Genomic DNA, 17,814 nt, shown 5'->3' with positions numbered 1-17,814 from the left:
ATACTGAGGGTTGGCCATAACACTGGATGGAAGAGACTTGGCCTCTACGCCTGTAAGGAGAGAGAACCGTGGCTTCTCATGCTGCTAACTAGAGAACGAGATGGGGTAATGAAGGCTGCTCTATGAGTCTAAGGATCTCTGCACCATCAGGGTGCTACTCTCCATAAGGTCGAGCTCTCAGCAAAGTGAATGCATGATGAGGGCAGACAGACACTGACATTGGAGCTGTGTCCACGGTGTCTGATAACTTCCATGGCAAGACACAGCTCACGAGTTCCCATAGGCCCAGACTGTGTAATCACAGAAACATTTGGCAGGTCCTTCCCCTGAGTTAAAGACGAAGAATAGCTCCTGCACATGGTGGGCAAGCACGGGAAGGCCCCTGGGTTTCTAAGATTTAGTTTTAAACTTGTATAGACTAAAATGCATAGATCCAAAGTGGTCCATCGAGAAAGCTTTAACATTACAAACCTGGGTAGCCCAGCTTGACAGCACTGCTTCCTCCTAGAAGGTTCTCTCATCCTAGTCAGGGCTACCTATGGGTCTTGGTTCAGGTTATATACAGAAGTTGGCTTCTTCTGTCCTGTCCTTCTTTTCAGTGGGCACAATGTGGACATGCATGATTGGGAGAGGCAACAGAAGGGGCATGGGCAAAGCAGAAGAAAGAAGATGTCTTGGTGTGGACAGTGAACAGTTAGTGTGGAAACCAGTCTATAGATGCTGGTCCTGAGAGGTTCTGCTAGGAAAGAACAAAAAACCAGAATGTTACCTAAAGCGCTGTGTTCTCTCTCTCTCCCTCCCTCTCTCTCTCCCTCCCTCCCTCCCCCCTCACTCCCTCCCCCCTCCCTCCCTTCCTCTCTCTCTTTCTCTCTCCCTCCCTCCCTCCCTCCCTCCCTCTCTCCCTCCTTCCCTCTCTCCTTCCCTCCCTCCCTCTCACCCTCCCTCCCTCCATCTCTCTCATGATCTGAGACCAGTCCTGCTCTTTCTATGCTGGACACAGTGCTAGGTTCAAATGCAAAATGACCAGGTTATATTGTCTCTGTCCTGAAGCTTCTTGGGGAACAGGCCTTTGCTGCGATGATGGGGTCCTAGAATCAGCACATTCGTCAGGCTTCCATGTTGGGAAAGACTCTGTGCTAAGTGACCTTGACCTTTGCCAAGTACCCCAGCAAGCTTGGTCTTCATGAAGTTCATGACAAAGAACAAAACAGGACCCTCTGAGTATGAGATTGATTCTGTTTTCCATAGTCATTTCTGACAACTTTTCCTGTGGTCATAGGGAATAAGGTCACGGTGTGGTGTGATGTATGTGTGTGTGTGTATGTGGTGTGTGTGTGTGGTATGTGTATGTGTGTGTATGTGCATGTATGTGTGTGTGATGTGTGTATGTGGTGTGTGAGTGTGGTATGTGTATATGTGTGTGTGGTGTGTGTATGTGCGTGTATGTGTGTGTGGTATGTGTATGTATGTGTGGTGTGTGTGTATGTGTGTGTGTGTGTATGTGTGTGTGTGTGTGTGTTAGACAGAGACTGACAAAAAGCAAAAGAGGGTGGGAGAGAGCCATAGAAAAAACCAGAGGAACAAGAAGCCCAAGGACGGAGCCTCTGCAAACAGGTGTCTGTATCACTGAAAGAGCTTTTGTATCAGGGGAGTCACAGGAGGGCTGTGAGCTGAAATGCTGAAGAGATGACCCAGTCATTCAAATCCTTTCTGCTCTCCCCCGCCCCGCACTAGTGAACGTGACAAAGGGCCTACCTGCCAGCCCAGGGGGAGGAGAAGCACCCCCCCACACACACACACACTCCCATTGCCCTCTTCTGCAGCCCCTAGCCCTGCCTACAGGCCTGTCTCCCTAACGACCAGGGCAGCAACACAAAGCTGCCTGTTTATTCAACCTGCAGTTTTCAACCTGCATTCCCAGGGCTTTCCTCTGTGTCTGAGCCCACCTGTTCTGATTTGGGCAAGGGGGAATAAAACCTTCCACGCCCAGTCTACCTTCACCCCCTCACAGCTGTCTCCTGTCCTGAGCCTGGAACACACCCTCTGGGGTTGACAGGTCATCAGCCCCCACCCCATCTTCCCCTGCCTTGGCACCATTCCCCGGCAAAGAAGCCTATCTTAGTCTAGGTGGTAATGGGATCCCACCGCCAAGGGCAGAGCCAAATCATTGATTGGCCCTAGCACTAGGAAGAGTCCTGAGCACCGCTCCTGGGAAGATCGTGTAAATGGGGCTCTTTAGGGTGATGAAGGACAGACATCTCCATAGCATCTCTGTCTCCACCCTGAAGATTGCCTCTGTTAGGAGAAGCCCCACCACACCCCAAGCAGGTGGCACAGGGGTTCAGTTCTTCCTTCTTGTAGAACGGCAGTTCACAACTGGTGGGAAGACCACAAACCCCCTGAAGGTCGAGCTGCCCTTTCACAGGGGGCTACTTAAGACCATCAGAAAACATAGATGCTTACACTGTGATTTATAACTGTAGCAAAATTACAGTTATGAAGTAACAATGAAAATAATTTTATGATCGGGGGTCACCTCAACATGAGGAACTGTGTTAAAGGGTCGCAGCATTAGGAAGGCTAAGAACCATTGCTGCAGAGTCTTGGCCACACAAGAAAGAAGTAGACAGGACACAGCCTGCTACCCAGAGTAACATGAGTAATAAAAACCCAGAGACTGAAGATCAGAAAAGCAAAGCAGTAAGCCACTGCCTCTTACCTCCACCTCAGACTGAAACAGCCATCCTGCCCCCACGAGTCCTCAGAATAAGACTTAGCCTGAGACGGTCTCCTCCCGTTTTATATTCCTCTCTAGTGCTGAGATTAAAGGTGTACACTACCACCACCCAGCCTCTATGGCTAACTAATTAATATGGCTGCTGGGATTAAAGGTGTGTGCAACCACTGCCTGGCCTGTATGGCTGACTAGTGTGGCTGTTTTGCTTTATTTATTAAAACACAAACAATACACCACTATAACCCAGGTAGAAGGAAAGTGAAATCAGAGATGCTATCTGTGGACAGACCAGTCAGATTCCATTTCCTAAGGTCTGAATGTTGGTGAGAAGAGCCAGATTACAGCCAAGCAGTGAAAGCCAGAGTATGGGATACATAGGAAACCCCTTCTGTGACCCAGAACACAGGAGATATAGCTCTCAGATACAGCTATGGTGACTGTGACCATGTCACTGGGGGCTGGCATTGGATCCCAGGGCCTCCTTCCTAGAGCCCATTCTCCTGGTTCCTTCCACAGGACTGGAGTGAGTGTTGGGCCATCCATTATTGGAAGTTCATTCTTCCTTCCTCCCTCCCTCCCTCCCTCCCTCCCTTCCTCCCTCCCTCCCTCCCTCCTTTTCTCCCTTAGGGCAGCTTCACCACTGATCATGCATTTAAGCTGCCATGCCCACAGGCCACCTAGGCACAGAGTAGTTTGTTCCCTAAACAACATCCTTGGTCATCTTCTGAACAGACAGTTTGATCTAAGATGTGAGTCATTCCTTACTCCATATCAGCACATCCTAGAGCAGTGGTTCTCCACCTTCCTAATGCTGTGACCCTTTAACACAGTTTCTCATGTTGTGGTGACCCCCAACCATAAAGTTAGTTTCGTTGCTACTTTATAACTATAATTTTGCAACTGTTACGAATCATCATGTAAATATCTGAGGCACAGGATATCTGGTAAGCAACCTCTGTGAAAGGGTCATTCTGCCTCCAAAGGGGCTGTGACCCACAGGTTGAGAACCAATGTCCTAGAGCCTTGTTTTATTTCTTAGTTTCTTAACCTATTTCCTTCTAACCTAGGTCTCCTCTAGGACTGCTGACTCAAGGCTTACAGAGTTGTAGGGAATTAAAGGATCTGCTTCTGCCAGCATACCTGTTTTCCTTACCAAAGGCTGTCAGTCTCTGGTCCAGAGGAAAGTCTCAAACTCAATTCTAGTAGATTCAGCCCCTTCCCCATGGCTAAATACCTACAGACTGGCTTAAGGAAACTTGCTTGAGTCCTTCCTAGCCCCCAGGGAGGGCTCGGTGTGCGTGTGTTTGTGTGTGTGTGTGTGTGTGTGTGTGTGTACCTACCCCTTCACATGTATTATAGATGCTTTGTAATGAAAGAATTGCAGGTAAAAATGCCACCTTCTCTCATAAATTACAGAGGGGCAGGGGAGATGGCTTAGTTTATAAAGTTCTTGCCATACAAGCTAGAAGACCTGACCTTAGCTCCCTGGCACTCACATGAAAAGGCAGGTATGACAGAATATTCCTGTAATCTCAGCATTGGGGAGGCAAAGACACAGGGATCTTTTGGGGCTCACTGGCCAGTTGACTTGGCCAAGTCAGTAAGTTCCCCATTCAGTGGGAGTCCTTGTCTCAAGAAATAATGGGTTAGTAATCAAAGGAGACACTGCTTATCCACCTTGTCTTCACATTTATATGTGCATACATGTATACAAACACCCATCCACATGCATACACAAACATGCATATACAAGCATGCACACATATGTACATTCATCCATATACATACACAAACATGCATATACAAGCATACAGCACACACACATACAGCTTTATGGTTAGCTTACCAGTCTGACATCTTGGCTCCCTGGGGACATTCCAAAGAGCTGGGTTTCTTCTAAGGCTTAAATTTACACACACACACACACACACACACACACACACACACACCACCACCACCACCACCACCACCACCAGACAGAGAGAGAGAGAGAGAGAGAGAGAGAGGATGGGGGATAGAGTGGAGACAGAGAGAGAGACAGCGAGAACCACACTGGTACCCACACAGAGGAGAGCAGCGAAGATTGCACAGAGCAAAGTGTTTCCAGCCTGCTGTATCTTATGACGCTAATGGACATGAAAGCGCCAGGATGTCAGCTAAAGTGCATAATAGAGCTGATCGGAATCCGTTGTAGTCACGGCAGCAAAGTGGCACAAGTGAAAGGCAGTGTCTCCCTCAGTACAGACCGTGTTAGAGACAGAAGAGATCAGCTAGGCTGCATCCTTACCTTCTCCTGCTTTCCTTCCTACCCACCTCTCCTCTTCCGTCAACTCCTGCCTTCCACCCATCTGTTCTTTTTTTAATTTATTTATTTTTAATTAAAAATTTCCACCTCTTCCCCTCTTCCCATTTCCCTCCCCCTCCCCCCATCACCTTCCCCCTCCCTCTCCAGTCCAAAGAGCAGTCAAGTTTCCCTGCCCTGTGGGAAGTCCAAGATCCTCCCCCCTCCATCCAGGTCTAAGAAGGTGATCATCCAAACAGACTAGGCTCCCACAAAGCCAGTACATGCAGTAGGATCAAAACTCAGTGCCATTGTCCTTGGCTTCTCAGGCAGCCCTCCTTGTCAGCCACATTCAGAGAGTCTGGTTTGATCACATGCTATATCAGTCCCAGTTTAGATAGCCTTGGTGAGCTCCCAGTAGATCAGCCCCACCATCTCAGTGGGTGGGCTCACCCCTCACGGTCCTGACTTCCTTGCTCATGTTCTCCCTCCTTCTGCTCCTCATTTGGACCTTGGGAGCTCAGTCCAGTGCTCCAGTGTGGGTCTCTGTCTCTAACTTCATCCATCACCAGATGAAGGTTTTATGGTGATATACAAGGTATTCATCAGTATGGCTATAAGATAAGGCCATTTCAGGCTCCCTATGCTCAGCTGCCCAAGGATCTAGCTGGGGACATCTCCATGGACACCTGGGAGTCAACACTCTTGTCTACCCTAAAATGGCTCCCTTAATTAAGATATATACTTCCCTGCTCCCATATCCACCCTTTCTCCATCCCAACCGTCCCATTCCCCAAGCTCTCCCCATCCTCCCCTTCTCACTTTTTTCTCCCCATCTCCCCTTACCCCTACCCCATCCCCACTCTCCAGTTTCCATTTTTGCCTGGCAATCTTGTCTCCTTCCAATATCCAGGAGGATAACTATATGTTTTTCTTTGGGTTTACCATATTATTTAGCTTGTCTAGGGTCACGAATTATAGGATCAATGTCCTTTATTTACGGCAAGAATTCACTTATAAGTGAATACATACCATATTCATCTTTTTGGGTCTGTGTTACCTCACTCAGGATAGTGTTTTCAATTTCCATCCATTTGTATGCAAAATTCAAGATGTCATTGTTTTTTACAGCTGAGTAGTACTCTAAGCATACATATTCCACACTTTCTTTACCCATTCTTCCATTGAGGGGCATCTAGGTTGTTTCCAGGTTCTGGCTATTATAAATAATCCTGCTATGAACATAGTTGAACAAATGCTTTTGTAGTATGATAGAACATCTCTTAGGTATATTCCCATGACCCAACTGTTCTTTCATGTTTGCTTGGTCCTGCTACTTTGTGCCTGTAACAACATAGGTATGTCATAGTGGGAACATGTAAAACATGTAAAAGAGAAACCTCATTACATCATGGCAACTTGGAAAGCAAAGAGAGAAATAAGAAGGGCGCTGCTCCCATATACTCCTCAAGGCCATTCACCCAGTGATCTAGCGTCATTCTAGTATCCTCGAACTCCTAGATGTTCTACAGCTAGGCCAGGAAGCAAGGCTTTATTAACACAGGGACCCATAGAAGACACTGAAGAACCACTATAGCTGGGGTTATCTGGAAGACCTCCCTTACCTTATTTCTCCCCCCTCCTCATCCTCTTCTCCTCCCTCCCCTTGTCCTTCTCCTCCTCCTCATTCTCATACTCCTCCTCTTCTCGTTCTCCTTGTTCTGTTTTGTTATGATCTACGCACAGAGCTCCTAAATGATTGCGTTCTTACATAGGCCAATGCCAACAAAACTGCTGAGGACTGAAGTTCATCTGAGGGAGAAGATGGAAACAGGCTCTGATTTCTAGGCCCAGTGGGCCTGCACTGAGTGGGGTCTCAGGAGACAGCCTCGCTGTGCTCCTTCCAGCTGGGAAGCTTACCTAGCCAGCCTGTCAGAGAGCCTGGTTTCCATGCTGAAATCTGTTTGCTTGGTCAGTAGCACTGGGAGTTAATATTTCTCTGTGTGTGTTTAGGAATTAATTTCTACTAAACTTAATCACCCCCTCTCCCCTTCCCTCTCACTCACCCCCTTCCTTCTCCATTCCTTTCCCTTCTAATTTTCCACTTGGCTGGGAATTCTCCAGCAGTGAAAGTTCAGGCTTAGGGGAGGGCGGAGGTAACTGCTTCATTAGAGGGGATAATCTCATTGGAACCACTGGCTTGAATAATAACCCCTTGCAGGGGCCCGGGGCCTTTCTCCCTAGAGCTGTTAGAATCTCTGATCTAGGGCTGTAAGGGCCCAGTGCACAGGAAGTGGAATGAGAAAGGGAAGAAAGACAGCTGGCTAAGAAAGCCCTTAACCCAGAGGCTGAGGGAGGTGGGTCTCCTTGGGGCCTGCTGGCCACCTACACATCTGTATTTGGGGCAGAGGCCACAATTGAGATAACAGAGACAAATGCCCCACAACTCATGCATTTTGTGAGTCTACATAAGCCCCAATTCCCCTACCTGGAAAGTGAATGAAGTGGGTCCCTGATGCCTCTGCTGCCTAGGGGAGAGCCCTGTTTTCCCAAGTACTGGAGTCCTTGGTAGGAAGCAATTCAGGGGCTCTTCTGGGACCATATATGAGCCCCTTTTGCATCCTCTAACTCTGGCATGAGCCACTAGAAAACCACAGTCCTCAAAAGGCTAAAGACTATTGTCTTGATGGGTCCCATAGGATACCAGAAGCTGTGATCCTTCCCCTGCCGCCATCCCATCAAATTTAAGGTCAATTATCTGTGTTTTTGGACATTTGCAGCTTCCCCACTCCTGAACCATGAAGGATAGTAGACATCTCACAACATCCCTGGTCCTGACCTTAAACTTAACTTTCCACCAAGACAGAGCTCAGTTCTCCAAACACTTTGATAGCCATTAAGGAAACAAGCTACAACCCATAGCATGTTCTCATTCTCCTGTCCTTTCTGGTCCTGAGCCTCCCTTCATCTTCAAGGAGGGGAGCAGCTTTAGTCTCCCCTTCCCCCTTTGATGTGCCAATGAGCCAGTCTGCATCAGCTGCAGTTTAGAGCCCCAGTAACTAGGAAGTGAAGGAAGTGATGGGGTACCAACCCCAGCTGGCACTTGTTGACACCCCTCTCGAAGCTGCGCACCAGTCTAACTACTTACAGCACACTCTCCTGCAATCTCCAGGAAACTCTAGCTGCCTGATACCATTTTGTTCCCATTTTAGAGAAGAAAAGACCAAGGCACCAAGAGGTTAGGCATTTGACCTTGATGCTTAAAACTGTAAATTACACGTGGTTTCCTATATTCCATACTTTCTAGAACTGTGGCGAGATACACCCGAGGAATCTGGGTAGTAGCAAACAATGCAGGTCAGACTTGTCCCCACCTAGCTAGTTACCTGTGCCTCCTCCCCAAGCCTGTTTTATTTAGTAACTTCTGGTGGTGATTGGCCAAGGCAGCTTTACACACACACACACACACACACACACACTTCATAATTTAATCAAAGGTACTCTTTTCAGACCTACTGATTGCTCTTGGAAACAGAAACTTCAAAGTTGGGGAGTTGGTGAATAATTGAAGCTGTACCAGTTCTCTGGGACTGCTGTTAATGGACGTAATAACACTATTAATAGCGATGTCAGCTCAGACACTCTGGAAAAGTCCATAACATTAGCCTAATGGCTGAAGGTAATGGAGTCCTTGCCGAGGAGCTGGCCTGGTAAATTAACTCCCAAGACTCAGAGGCAGACACTCTTGCTGCCAGTGGTTTGCTCGAGCCGCCAGAGAATGCCATGGGGACCCCCAGACTCACTCCTGACCTTTCCCTTGTGGCTTGGGGCCCTTGAAGTCATCCCAGGGAGTTCAGGTTTATCCAACAAGGATGGATGATAGTCACGTGCTTGCTGCTGAATCTAGGAGGAATGGTGGAGAGGAAATGTTTAAAGAGCCCTAAGAATGTAAGAGGAGCATTAAGACTGCACGGCACCTGGGTTTAGTCTGCAAGGGGGTCTGCTCCTTTACTTCTTCATCCAGAAGCTTCTGGACACTTAGCACGGCAAGGGGCAAGGAGCAGAGGCTCTGAGTTTAACCTGGGCTGGATATGGACTCAGATTAGCTGTGAGGTACCTGGACAAAGAAGTGACCCATTCATCCTCTTCTGTGGTTTTTTAACCTCTAAGATGGCTTGGCCAAGGACACTTAAATGGCATGAAATGCAAAGCCCTATCACAGTACCCCTAGTGCGCATTAACTAGTGGTTATGATTGCATCAAGTAGAGTTGGGTTGACTTTGCTGTCACCCATCCAGCTGACTGTAAGGCCCTCCTTCTGCCTCAGTCTCCCTTGTCCCACCTTTTCGTTCCAGAACAACTTCGGCTGTCACTGTCTGTACTTTCCCCTTAGTTAACTAGACGCTGTCTTTAACTCTGCACTCTGAGGCCATCCTCCAACTGTGGCTAACTGTGTCTTCTTTCGCTCTGACTGGAAGGACGGGCCACAGCTTTCTTCTACAACTAACAGTTGGCCCACAGCCCCCCCCCCCAGAATACCCTGGTATCTCCCCTCCCTTCCTTTCTTCCCCCACCCCACATCTGTCTGCCTTTCCAGAAGAAAGTTCTCTTCCCATGTCCCTTCCCCCTTTTTGCTCCCTATCCCTTGCTCCTGTTTCCTTCTGTCGCATTGCCTAGGCCTCTGTCAACCTCCAGACATCGTCAGGAGTCATTTCCCTGTACAAGAGAGCTGAACTAGTCTGGAGATCTAGATAGAACTGGATAGGTAAAAAGGCATGGAAAGCCAGACAGAACTGGAAGAACAAAGGCAATAAAATATGTCTCATGTGCTATACACATATATGGGGGAGAAGTGAGGTTTGCTAAAAAATAAAGGGGTTGGTGAAAGGTGTCAGAGGCTGTGGATGGACAGAAAGTAGCCTGGCCACGATGGTGTGACTCATGTGTGACTCTGGTGTGACTCATGTGTGACTCTTCTCTCCTATGAAGGGGATGGGGGAGCTGCTACCCTTTCCAAAGCTGAGCATGGGAGAAGGGGAAAGTGCATGACAGAAGCTTTGGAGAGGGAGGAGCAATGAGCCCTTTAGGTTTAGATAGGGCCCAAGAGCTTCTGGATATTCCCGTCCCTTTCTGGGTCAACTGATTGTTATTGTGTCCCTCCCAGGTGCACCCGGAAGGAACGGTGTGAACGCTCCAGGGAACCCCGCAGGTTTGCCTCGGAGATGAAGCAGTGTGTCCGGCTGACAGTACATCCCAACAACATCTCTGTCTCTCAGTACAATGTGCTGGTGAGTGGGGAGGTCAGAAGCCAGGGAAGAACTCTCCCCTGGCGGAAAGCACCAGGGCCTTTTCTGAGCAGCTCTAGGTCAGGGTCAGGGATGCCAGTGAAGAAGTATCTACTGGGGGGAACTTGAGAAAGGTGGAATGGACAAGAACACTGAAGAAAAAGTTCCACTCACGAGGACAAGGAAAGGATCATATCAAAAGTGCTCAGGAAATACAAATTAAGGCTACATTGAGAGTCCATTAGCAGTCGTTAAGAAAACAAGTAGAAACAAAATGATGACAAGAATGTGAACTGGTCTAGGCGCTATGGAAATCAAGGCAGAGGCTACTCAAAAAACCAGAAGTAACCCCCTCCTATATGATACAGACATAACCCTCAATCCTGGCTATGCAATGTGTGAACACTGATGTTTCCATAAAAAAGAACAAATCCATGTCATTGGCAAAAAAAAAAAGTGGGTGCAACAAGATCATATTATTAGCTGAATTTAAATCTGTCTTAGAAAGACAAATACCATGTTTTCTCCCATTTGTGTGTGCTAGGTTTTCTACATATGACATAAAAGTGGAACCTCTAAAAAGAGAGGAAGTGGGACTAGATGAAGAGTATGGGGGGGCAAGTAGAGCGGTAGAGCATGGGGAATCTGCTCAAAATACATATTTGTAGAAAAATAGCATTATATGACCAAACATAATAAACAATGTAGTATTTTATTATGATTCAAAATATGCCATGGGTACACCTAAATATCCCTTAGCCAATTTGAGATTAATTGGCATGCAAATAAATATAGAATGATAAAATAAGGCCATGTAGCGATGAGTGTTGGGAATGATCCCTTTATCTATGTAGGGGGCCAATGTAGCTACATTGGGAGAATGAGATATGGACTCCCGAGTTCTAGCACTGGGCACGCAGTCATTACCAAACGGAAGGTAATTACCCGTCATCCAATCTGGTCCTGCTCAGAATTCTTCTAGGACACAAATTCCCTAAGCATTCCCACTTCCCAGGATCAAATCCATTCGGATCCTAGTGGGTTTCTTTAGTCTGTGCCTCTGCCTCCCGCTGCCTTCTCTACCCTTCTCTTGTAGCAAACTGATCCGTGTTAATAATTCTCCTTTGTCTGTCTCTTCCTCCTCCTGACTTTCTCCCTTCCTTCCCCCCTCCTCTCCTCTTTTCCCCTGCCTGGCTGGGCTGTTCACAGCTGGTCCTAGAGACATACAATGTCCCGGAGCTGTCAGCAGGTGTCAACTGTACCTTTGAGGATCTGTCAGAGATGGATGGGCTGGTAATAGGCAATCAGATCCAGTGCTACTCCCCTGCAGCCAAGGAGGTGCCCCGCATCATCACAGAAAATGGTGAGCAAGTGGTCCCAGGAGACAAAGTTGGGTGGCAGACTCTTCATTGTGCCTGGGTAGCAGAACTCGTGACAGATGTGGGGAATCGAGGGAGCCTAGGGGTAGAGTTAAGTCAGAGCAAGTGGGCTGATGGCTAAAAGGGGTAGAGGTGAGAGTTTCCTCTTTTACCCCTGGAAATTGACTGGTACAGCCCTTTCGTCTCAGGCCTAGCTTAGCAACCAAACTTCCACCTCATCCTAGATGAGGAAGAGCCACTGAGACGGTAGATAGAGGCCAGGCCAGAACTGTAGTAGTGTGGGTAAGTCATGATCTTGTTTTAACTGGTCTGGGGAAACTGGAAGAGGGAATCTGGGAGTGAGGGTATGACAGGGCAGGTCCAAGGGCTCCATAACTCTTTGTTTACTGTTATATGACCGGGTCTCTGACTCGAGAGCGCTTTCTCCCCACGGTCCCACACACAGCTGCCTGTTGCTCGTAACCAACTCTATTGGGAAGGATGTGCATGGACACAGGCTTGACACTGGTAAGGGACAGGCTGGCCTAGGCAGATTAGTTCCATGCTGCCCCCCCCATTTGGGCTTGTCACATTTATTCAGAACCGATTGATTAATGAGGTGCTTGGGGAAGGTAGAGAACAGGGCTGGAAGTGGGGTCCAGGGTCAGGGCTGTGAATTAAACATGGGCTCCAATGTCTCTTTGGTGCCAGCTGAGGAGTCTAATATCTTTGTACCCCTATGGAGCCACGTCCCACAGAGACAATAGTATCAGACCCCGGTCTCTCTGCACAGAGATCATGAGGCGAACCCGTATGTGTACACATTTGCACATGCATGCAATGACACCTGTGCCATTGGCAACCGTTTTCCTGAGATACTACATTGTTTTCCTTTTTGCCTGCTCACCACTGTTTGTGATTCTAGGAGGCTTTTAAGCATAGCACGTGAAGGTGTGTGTGTGTGTGTGTGTGTGTGTACTCTCACGCACGTCCGCAGAGACGCACAGAAAGTGACCGAGGGTCTAGTGACATAACAGAGAAGGGAGACCAAACACAATTTGTTTTGCTTGTATGTGTGTGGGGGATGGAGTGGTCATCCTGGAAGTGAACCTTGCTGATTCAGAGACCTATGAAACCTGGCAGTGTCCCAGAGGAGCAGTCTCTCTTTCCCAGAGTGCATTGCCGCTGACGGACATTGGGCTTGGGTTTTGAACTTCCCCTGGCCCCCGCTGGTGGGCTCTGCCTTATAGGAGACCACCATGTTGTCCAGCTGCAACTCAAGTCGAAGGAGACCGGCGTGACCTTCGCCAGCACCAGCTTTGTCTTCTACAACTGCAGTGTCCACAACTCGTGAGTGCCCTGGCTTTCCTCGCCTTTCTGTGGCTGGGCTCAAGGTTCATGCAGAGTTCAGAAGGCCCCATTATGATTTCCAGGACTCATTGTATGGAGGCTTCCAAAGAGGCCTCCTTCATGCTAGAAGATGGGCTTCTCTCTCGTACGGAAGAGACAGAAGTGAGCGCCTATGGTGTGAGCCCTGCAAATCCCTAGCCCATGCATCTTCCCTGGCATAAATCTTCTAGCCTGAGTCCCTTCCCACCGTTCTTCTAGGGGTGATGTAGCTCAGTTGAAGGACAGCAGCTCATACCTACACAGAGGAAGGACCAGGGAAGGGAGGGCAGCCTTTACATGTAACCAGGAGCGGTCAGGGGGTCTAGCAAGTAACTAAATGCCCTGCCCTATAAGCTGGGTCAGGACTCATACAGACTGGGTCAGGACTCATACAGAGACTGGTAAGTGCAAAAGGAAAGCCAAAGACACAGAGGGGCAGAGGCCCCGCTATGGAGACACAAGGACCTGGTTCTGACTTTGCTTGGCTTTGGCATCTCCCCCTCCAAATAGCAACCACGGACAGGAGATAAACTAGAGGGTTTAGCCACTCTGTGCACTAGTATCCTCTACAAAAGGAGACCTAGAGGCACTGACACCACAATATTTAGTGAGTGGCATGTGTTAGCTACTTTGCTAATCGCTGTGACAGACTCCTTGGTGGAAGTCACCTAAGGGAGGAAAAGTTTGCTCTGGCTCATGATCCACAGCATACAGTGAATGCATTACGGCGGGGACATCATGGCGGCGGGAAGAGTTTGTCTGCAGCAGAGAGAGCTTGTAGAATGGCAAATCAGGAGGCAGGTCAGGCCAGAATCAGAAGGGAGCATCCTCTTCAAGGCCTGTTTCCAATGGCCCTCTTCTGTTACCTATATCGCAAGCCTCAAGATTTTACAAATTCCCCCAAAACAGTACCACTAAACCAGTGACCATGAGTTCAAGCAGAGGAGCCTGTTGAGGACATTTCATATTCAAATTGCAACATAACATCCCAGGAGCACTGTCCTATCAGAGCAGTCCTGGATTAGGATACTGCTGTTGTCATCACTGTATAAAAGACTTGGGTCTCCCACAGGATGGCTATAAGGAGAAAATAGGGCCATTGCAAGGCATCCTTTAGAACGCCCCATGTGGCTCACTGATTAGGTACTACTCATGATTTTTGCTATGGTTATGTTGTTATTTCCTCTGTGAACTGATGAGATTAAACCAGATTATAGATGTATAAATTTTTTACTGTAAAAATTGAAATTAGATATGCAAGTCCAGCATCCAAAACGGATGGAGGAAGGGGCTGCTTACTGGGAGAGTTATGTATCCAGGAGCCCCATGGCACTCTATATATAGTCTCCAAAGGAGCTGCATAGAATCTTTAGGGTTCCATAGAGAGAGTTTGGAAAACACATGGCTTGACAACACGCCTCCCCCCCCACACACACACACAACATTCCTGCTTGTTTTAAGATGCTGTTTGCATTCCTCTCTTTACAGGGTAGGTATCTAACATGACATTTGGGGGCTTATAATTTGATAAAAAAAATAATTCAGGGCTCATGTAGGATGTCTGAGACTAGAGCTTATCTTTCTTTGAAGACAGACATTAAGAAAGGAAGCATCTATCCTGTCATCAAGGAAGGAAACATCTATCCTGTCCAGCCAGAGCTGGCTGTATCAACATTGGGATTCTCTTCTCTCTTCCTGCCATGGAGTTGCCCACGATCTCACCTCTTTGGGGCACATTCCTTCCCTCCCTTCGTGCCCCTAGAAAAGCAGAGTCAGAGATCCAATCAGATGTGATGTTTCATTCCATCCACAGTGTTGCCCATCAGATAGAGGATTCACAGATTCATAGGACTCCAGTACTCAGGCCCTGCCCTCCATGGCAACCGATACCTGTCCAGTTGCTTGGTGGAGGTTTGCAGCCTAGGCGCTCTGTGGAAGAACTTGATGTTTAATAACGAAATGGAACACCAACAGATTAAGAGTATCTCAGCACAGAGGTTTACCAAATGAGGGCTCAGAGGGGCCAACTCTCCTCTGGCCAAGGGTCGGTCAAGTGGAGGAAATCAGAAAGCTCCTACAGATGGTGGGACAGCCTGTGGGGAACATGGGGTGTGCTCAGACAGTAGCACCACACTCCTGTGGGAAGGGTAGAGCTCACGGCAGCTCTGCCTGTGTGGCGAGGCATTTGAGCTTATGACAATAGGGAGCCCTCTTGGGTTTTTAAGCAACAAAAGGCGCATATAAAGTTGCCCGTTTCCTGGAGGTAAAGAGTGGGGTTGGCAGCTGTGCGGGGAGGCAGAGTGTGGAGCCTCAGCAGCTTCCACTGTCACCAGGGCATCATCCTTAACAGTGTAGTCCTGAACAGTGAGACTCAGAGGCAATCTGAATTAAAACCCAATTTGGGGTTTGTCTTAGTTCTCATAGACTCCACTCCTTATTGCTGTCGTATTTAGCAAAGCATGGGGGAAGGAACAGGGTTCCAGCTCTGAGTAAGGAACTCATTCCCCGAGGCCTTGAGAACAGAAGGGTGATGGATTTGTACGAGGCCTTCCTTTGGTCATCATTCAAGGGTCATCTCCCTTAAGAGCAAAATGTTCCCCTAGAGTCTGAAGACGTGGGTGCTTGGGCTGAAGTTCTAAGATGCGTGCTTCTTTTCTGTGCCCAGATGTCTGTCCTGTGTGGAGAGCCCATACCGCTGTCACTGGTGTAAATACCGGCACGTTTGCACCCATGACCCCAACACATGCTCCTTCCAGGAAGGCCGAGTGAAACTGCCCGAGGTAGGTGCCGCCGGCGGCGGGATGGGGAGAGGCACCGCTGGTAAGCACAGAATGTATGTGCAACCCTTCTTGTGAGAGGAACCAAGAGAAGATCCTGGGGATCTCTTCCTTCCTCCCTAACCTTGACTCTCCAGGTGCTATGGTTTCTCTGTCTGAAAGCAATGGGTGAGCTTAGCCTTGCACTGGCGCCATGGTTCTGGCTCGGCTGGGAGGTTCAGGTAGAAACTGTGAGTCTGAGTCTCCTGGACGTGAGTTCCCTCTAACATAAATGGAAATGACACGAACATGGAGGAAACAAGGACCCGAGTCAGGCAGCCAGTGGGCCACCATGGCATGAAACCTGGAGGAGACTGACAGTCTCGGGTCTTGACCTTGAGGACAGGAGAAGGATAGAGTGACTCCCCTGAGGTCAGGGGTCAAGGCTCCAGGAAATACCCGCCTAATATCTGCCAAAAAGCACGATAGAAGTCAGATGAAGTGGCTCTCAGGGACTCTCCACTCTCAAAATAAGTGAACCTGACCAAGGTTCGGGAGCAGAAAGGCCCAAGACTGCTAGGAGAGCAAAAGAAATGGACTTTGTGGGTTGCAAACGCCTCCCACCACTCACTTAACCTTGGAGGAGGCTTGCAGTTTCTTCTCTCTCTTGCTTGTTTTCTTTCCTTTTCCTCTTGTGGCAAGGCTGTCTTTGATGTTTATAAAGAAAGGTTAAAAGAACCAAAAGAAATCAAAGAACTACCAAGTTTCCCAGAACAATGGCAGAGTTTCTGTGAGAGATGGTACCTTGTTTGTGCCTGGCTTTGTCAGCATCTACTGGGGATCTATGGCCACTCCAAGGGCTGGATACCAGGACCCCGGAGAAAGGAGCAGACTTTGAGGAATATGGCTAATTACCAGGGCATGGAGACAGGTCCAGCTATTTCAATTGCCCTTCAATTCTTTCCGTTTTCCATTAGCTGGACATGGTAACCAGCCATGGAGTCTGAGATTCCAGCATAACTCAGAATCTTCCATTTCTCCCTGTCACAGTATGGTATGGAATGAACTTTGGCCCTTCTTTGTCTTAGATTTTTACTTAATTTAAGAGAAAAAAGTTCTAAGAGTTTGTTTCTGACCCAACTGCATCCAGGACCATTTTGTAGGGAGCCTAGAAGAAGAGGCTAAGTTGATTATCTTATCTGGTTGCTGTGGCAACATCTTCCTAGAGGATGTACCAAATGGAAACTATGTAAATAAACATTATGAACCATCGACTAAGACTAGCTATTTGGGTTCAGAGAGAAAAGGCCATTGTTTTCAGAACCTGAAACAGAATCCCTGCCTCCTACTGTAAATGTAGCATTTTTTAATGCCATTAGCTTTTTGTTCATTTGTTTCCTGACAAACTATAGCAGGAATAAAGGATACAAAAAAGGGGTTTTGTTGAGCAATGTTTTTTTCTCTGATGCCAGTGAAGTTATTCAAGGACTAATCATCTAAACTTTTGCTATTGTCTTGACCAATGATACTAATGAAAATGCCTGATATAAATCAACTTATAAAGAGGAAAAGTTAGGAAAAGGTTAGAACAGAAAGAGTTCAAACGCCAAAGAATTGGCTGTGAGACTGTCTCTTAGGAATATCAGGAGCTACACCCATAATGTCTCACCAACATGACTGCCTACACATGAGCAGAACAAGGACAACAGACATCAAAGTGGATGGGGGTAAACCTACGAGAAAGTCCTCAACCCCACACAAAAATCTACAGGCAACTAAGAAAGGCTGAGAGTGAGAGAAATAGTCTCCCCCTGGGAAGAACACAATTGGTTATCCAATACCAAAAAGTCAGCCCTGAAAACATACATATGAGCAGCATATTCGGACTGAGCAGGTTATATTTAGGAAAATATAGATGCATCTGACAACAATTAGTGGAGAGAAAGCCATAAATTTGAAAGAGAGCAAGTAAGGGGTCTATATGAGGACTCAGAGGGAGTGTTCTCAC

At 47.8% G+C, this 17,814-nt stretch overlaps 1 protein-coding gene across 1 annotated transcript in view; it reads left to right on the top strand.

Annotated features, from left to right (window-relative positions):
* Plxna4 (plexin A4) overlaps positions 1 to 17,814 on the top strand; it is a 446,194-nt gene that overhangs the window by 343,327 nt on the left and 85,053 nt on the right. The window contains exons 6-9 of the mRNA XM_038319125.1: positions 10,183 to 10,306; positions 11,513 to 11,666; positions 12,912 to 13,011; positions 15,716 to 15,830. Of these exons, the coding sequence (XP_038175053.1) occupies positions 10,183 to 10,306; positions 11,513 to 11,666; positions 12,912 to 13,011; positions 15,716 to 15,830 (493 nt within the window). The remainder of the gene's footprint in view (positions 1 to 10,182; positions 10,307 to 11,512; positions 11,667 to 12,911; positions 13,012 to 15,715; positions 15,831 to 17,814) is intronic.

This window comes from Arvicola amphibius, chromosome 2 (assembly GCF_903992535.2).
Source record: "Arvicola amphibius chromosome 2, mArvAmp1.2, whole genome shotgun sequence".
NCBI classification, from domain to species: Eukaryota; Metazoa; Chordata; class Mammalia; order Rodentia; family Cricetidae; genus Arvicola; species Arvicola amphibius.
The sequence above is the reverse complement of the archived record's forward strand: the minus strand, read 5'-3'. Positions and strand labels throughout refer to the sequence as shown.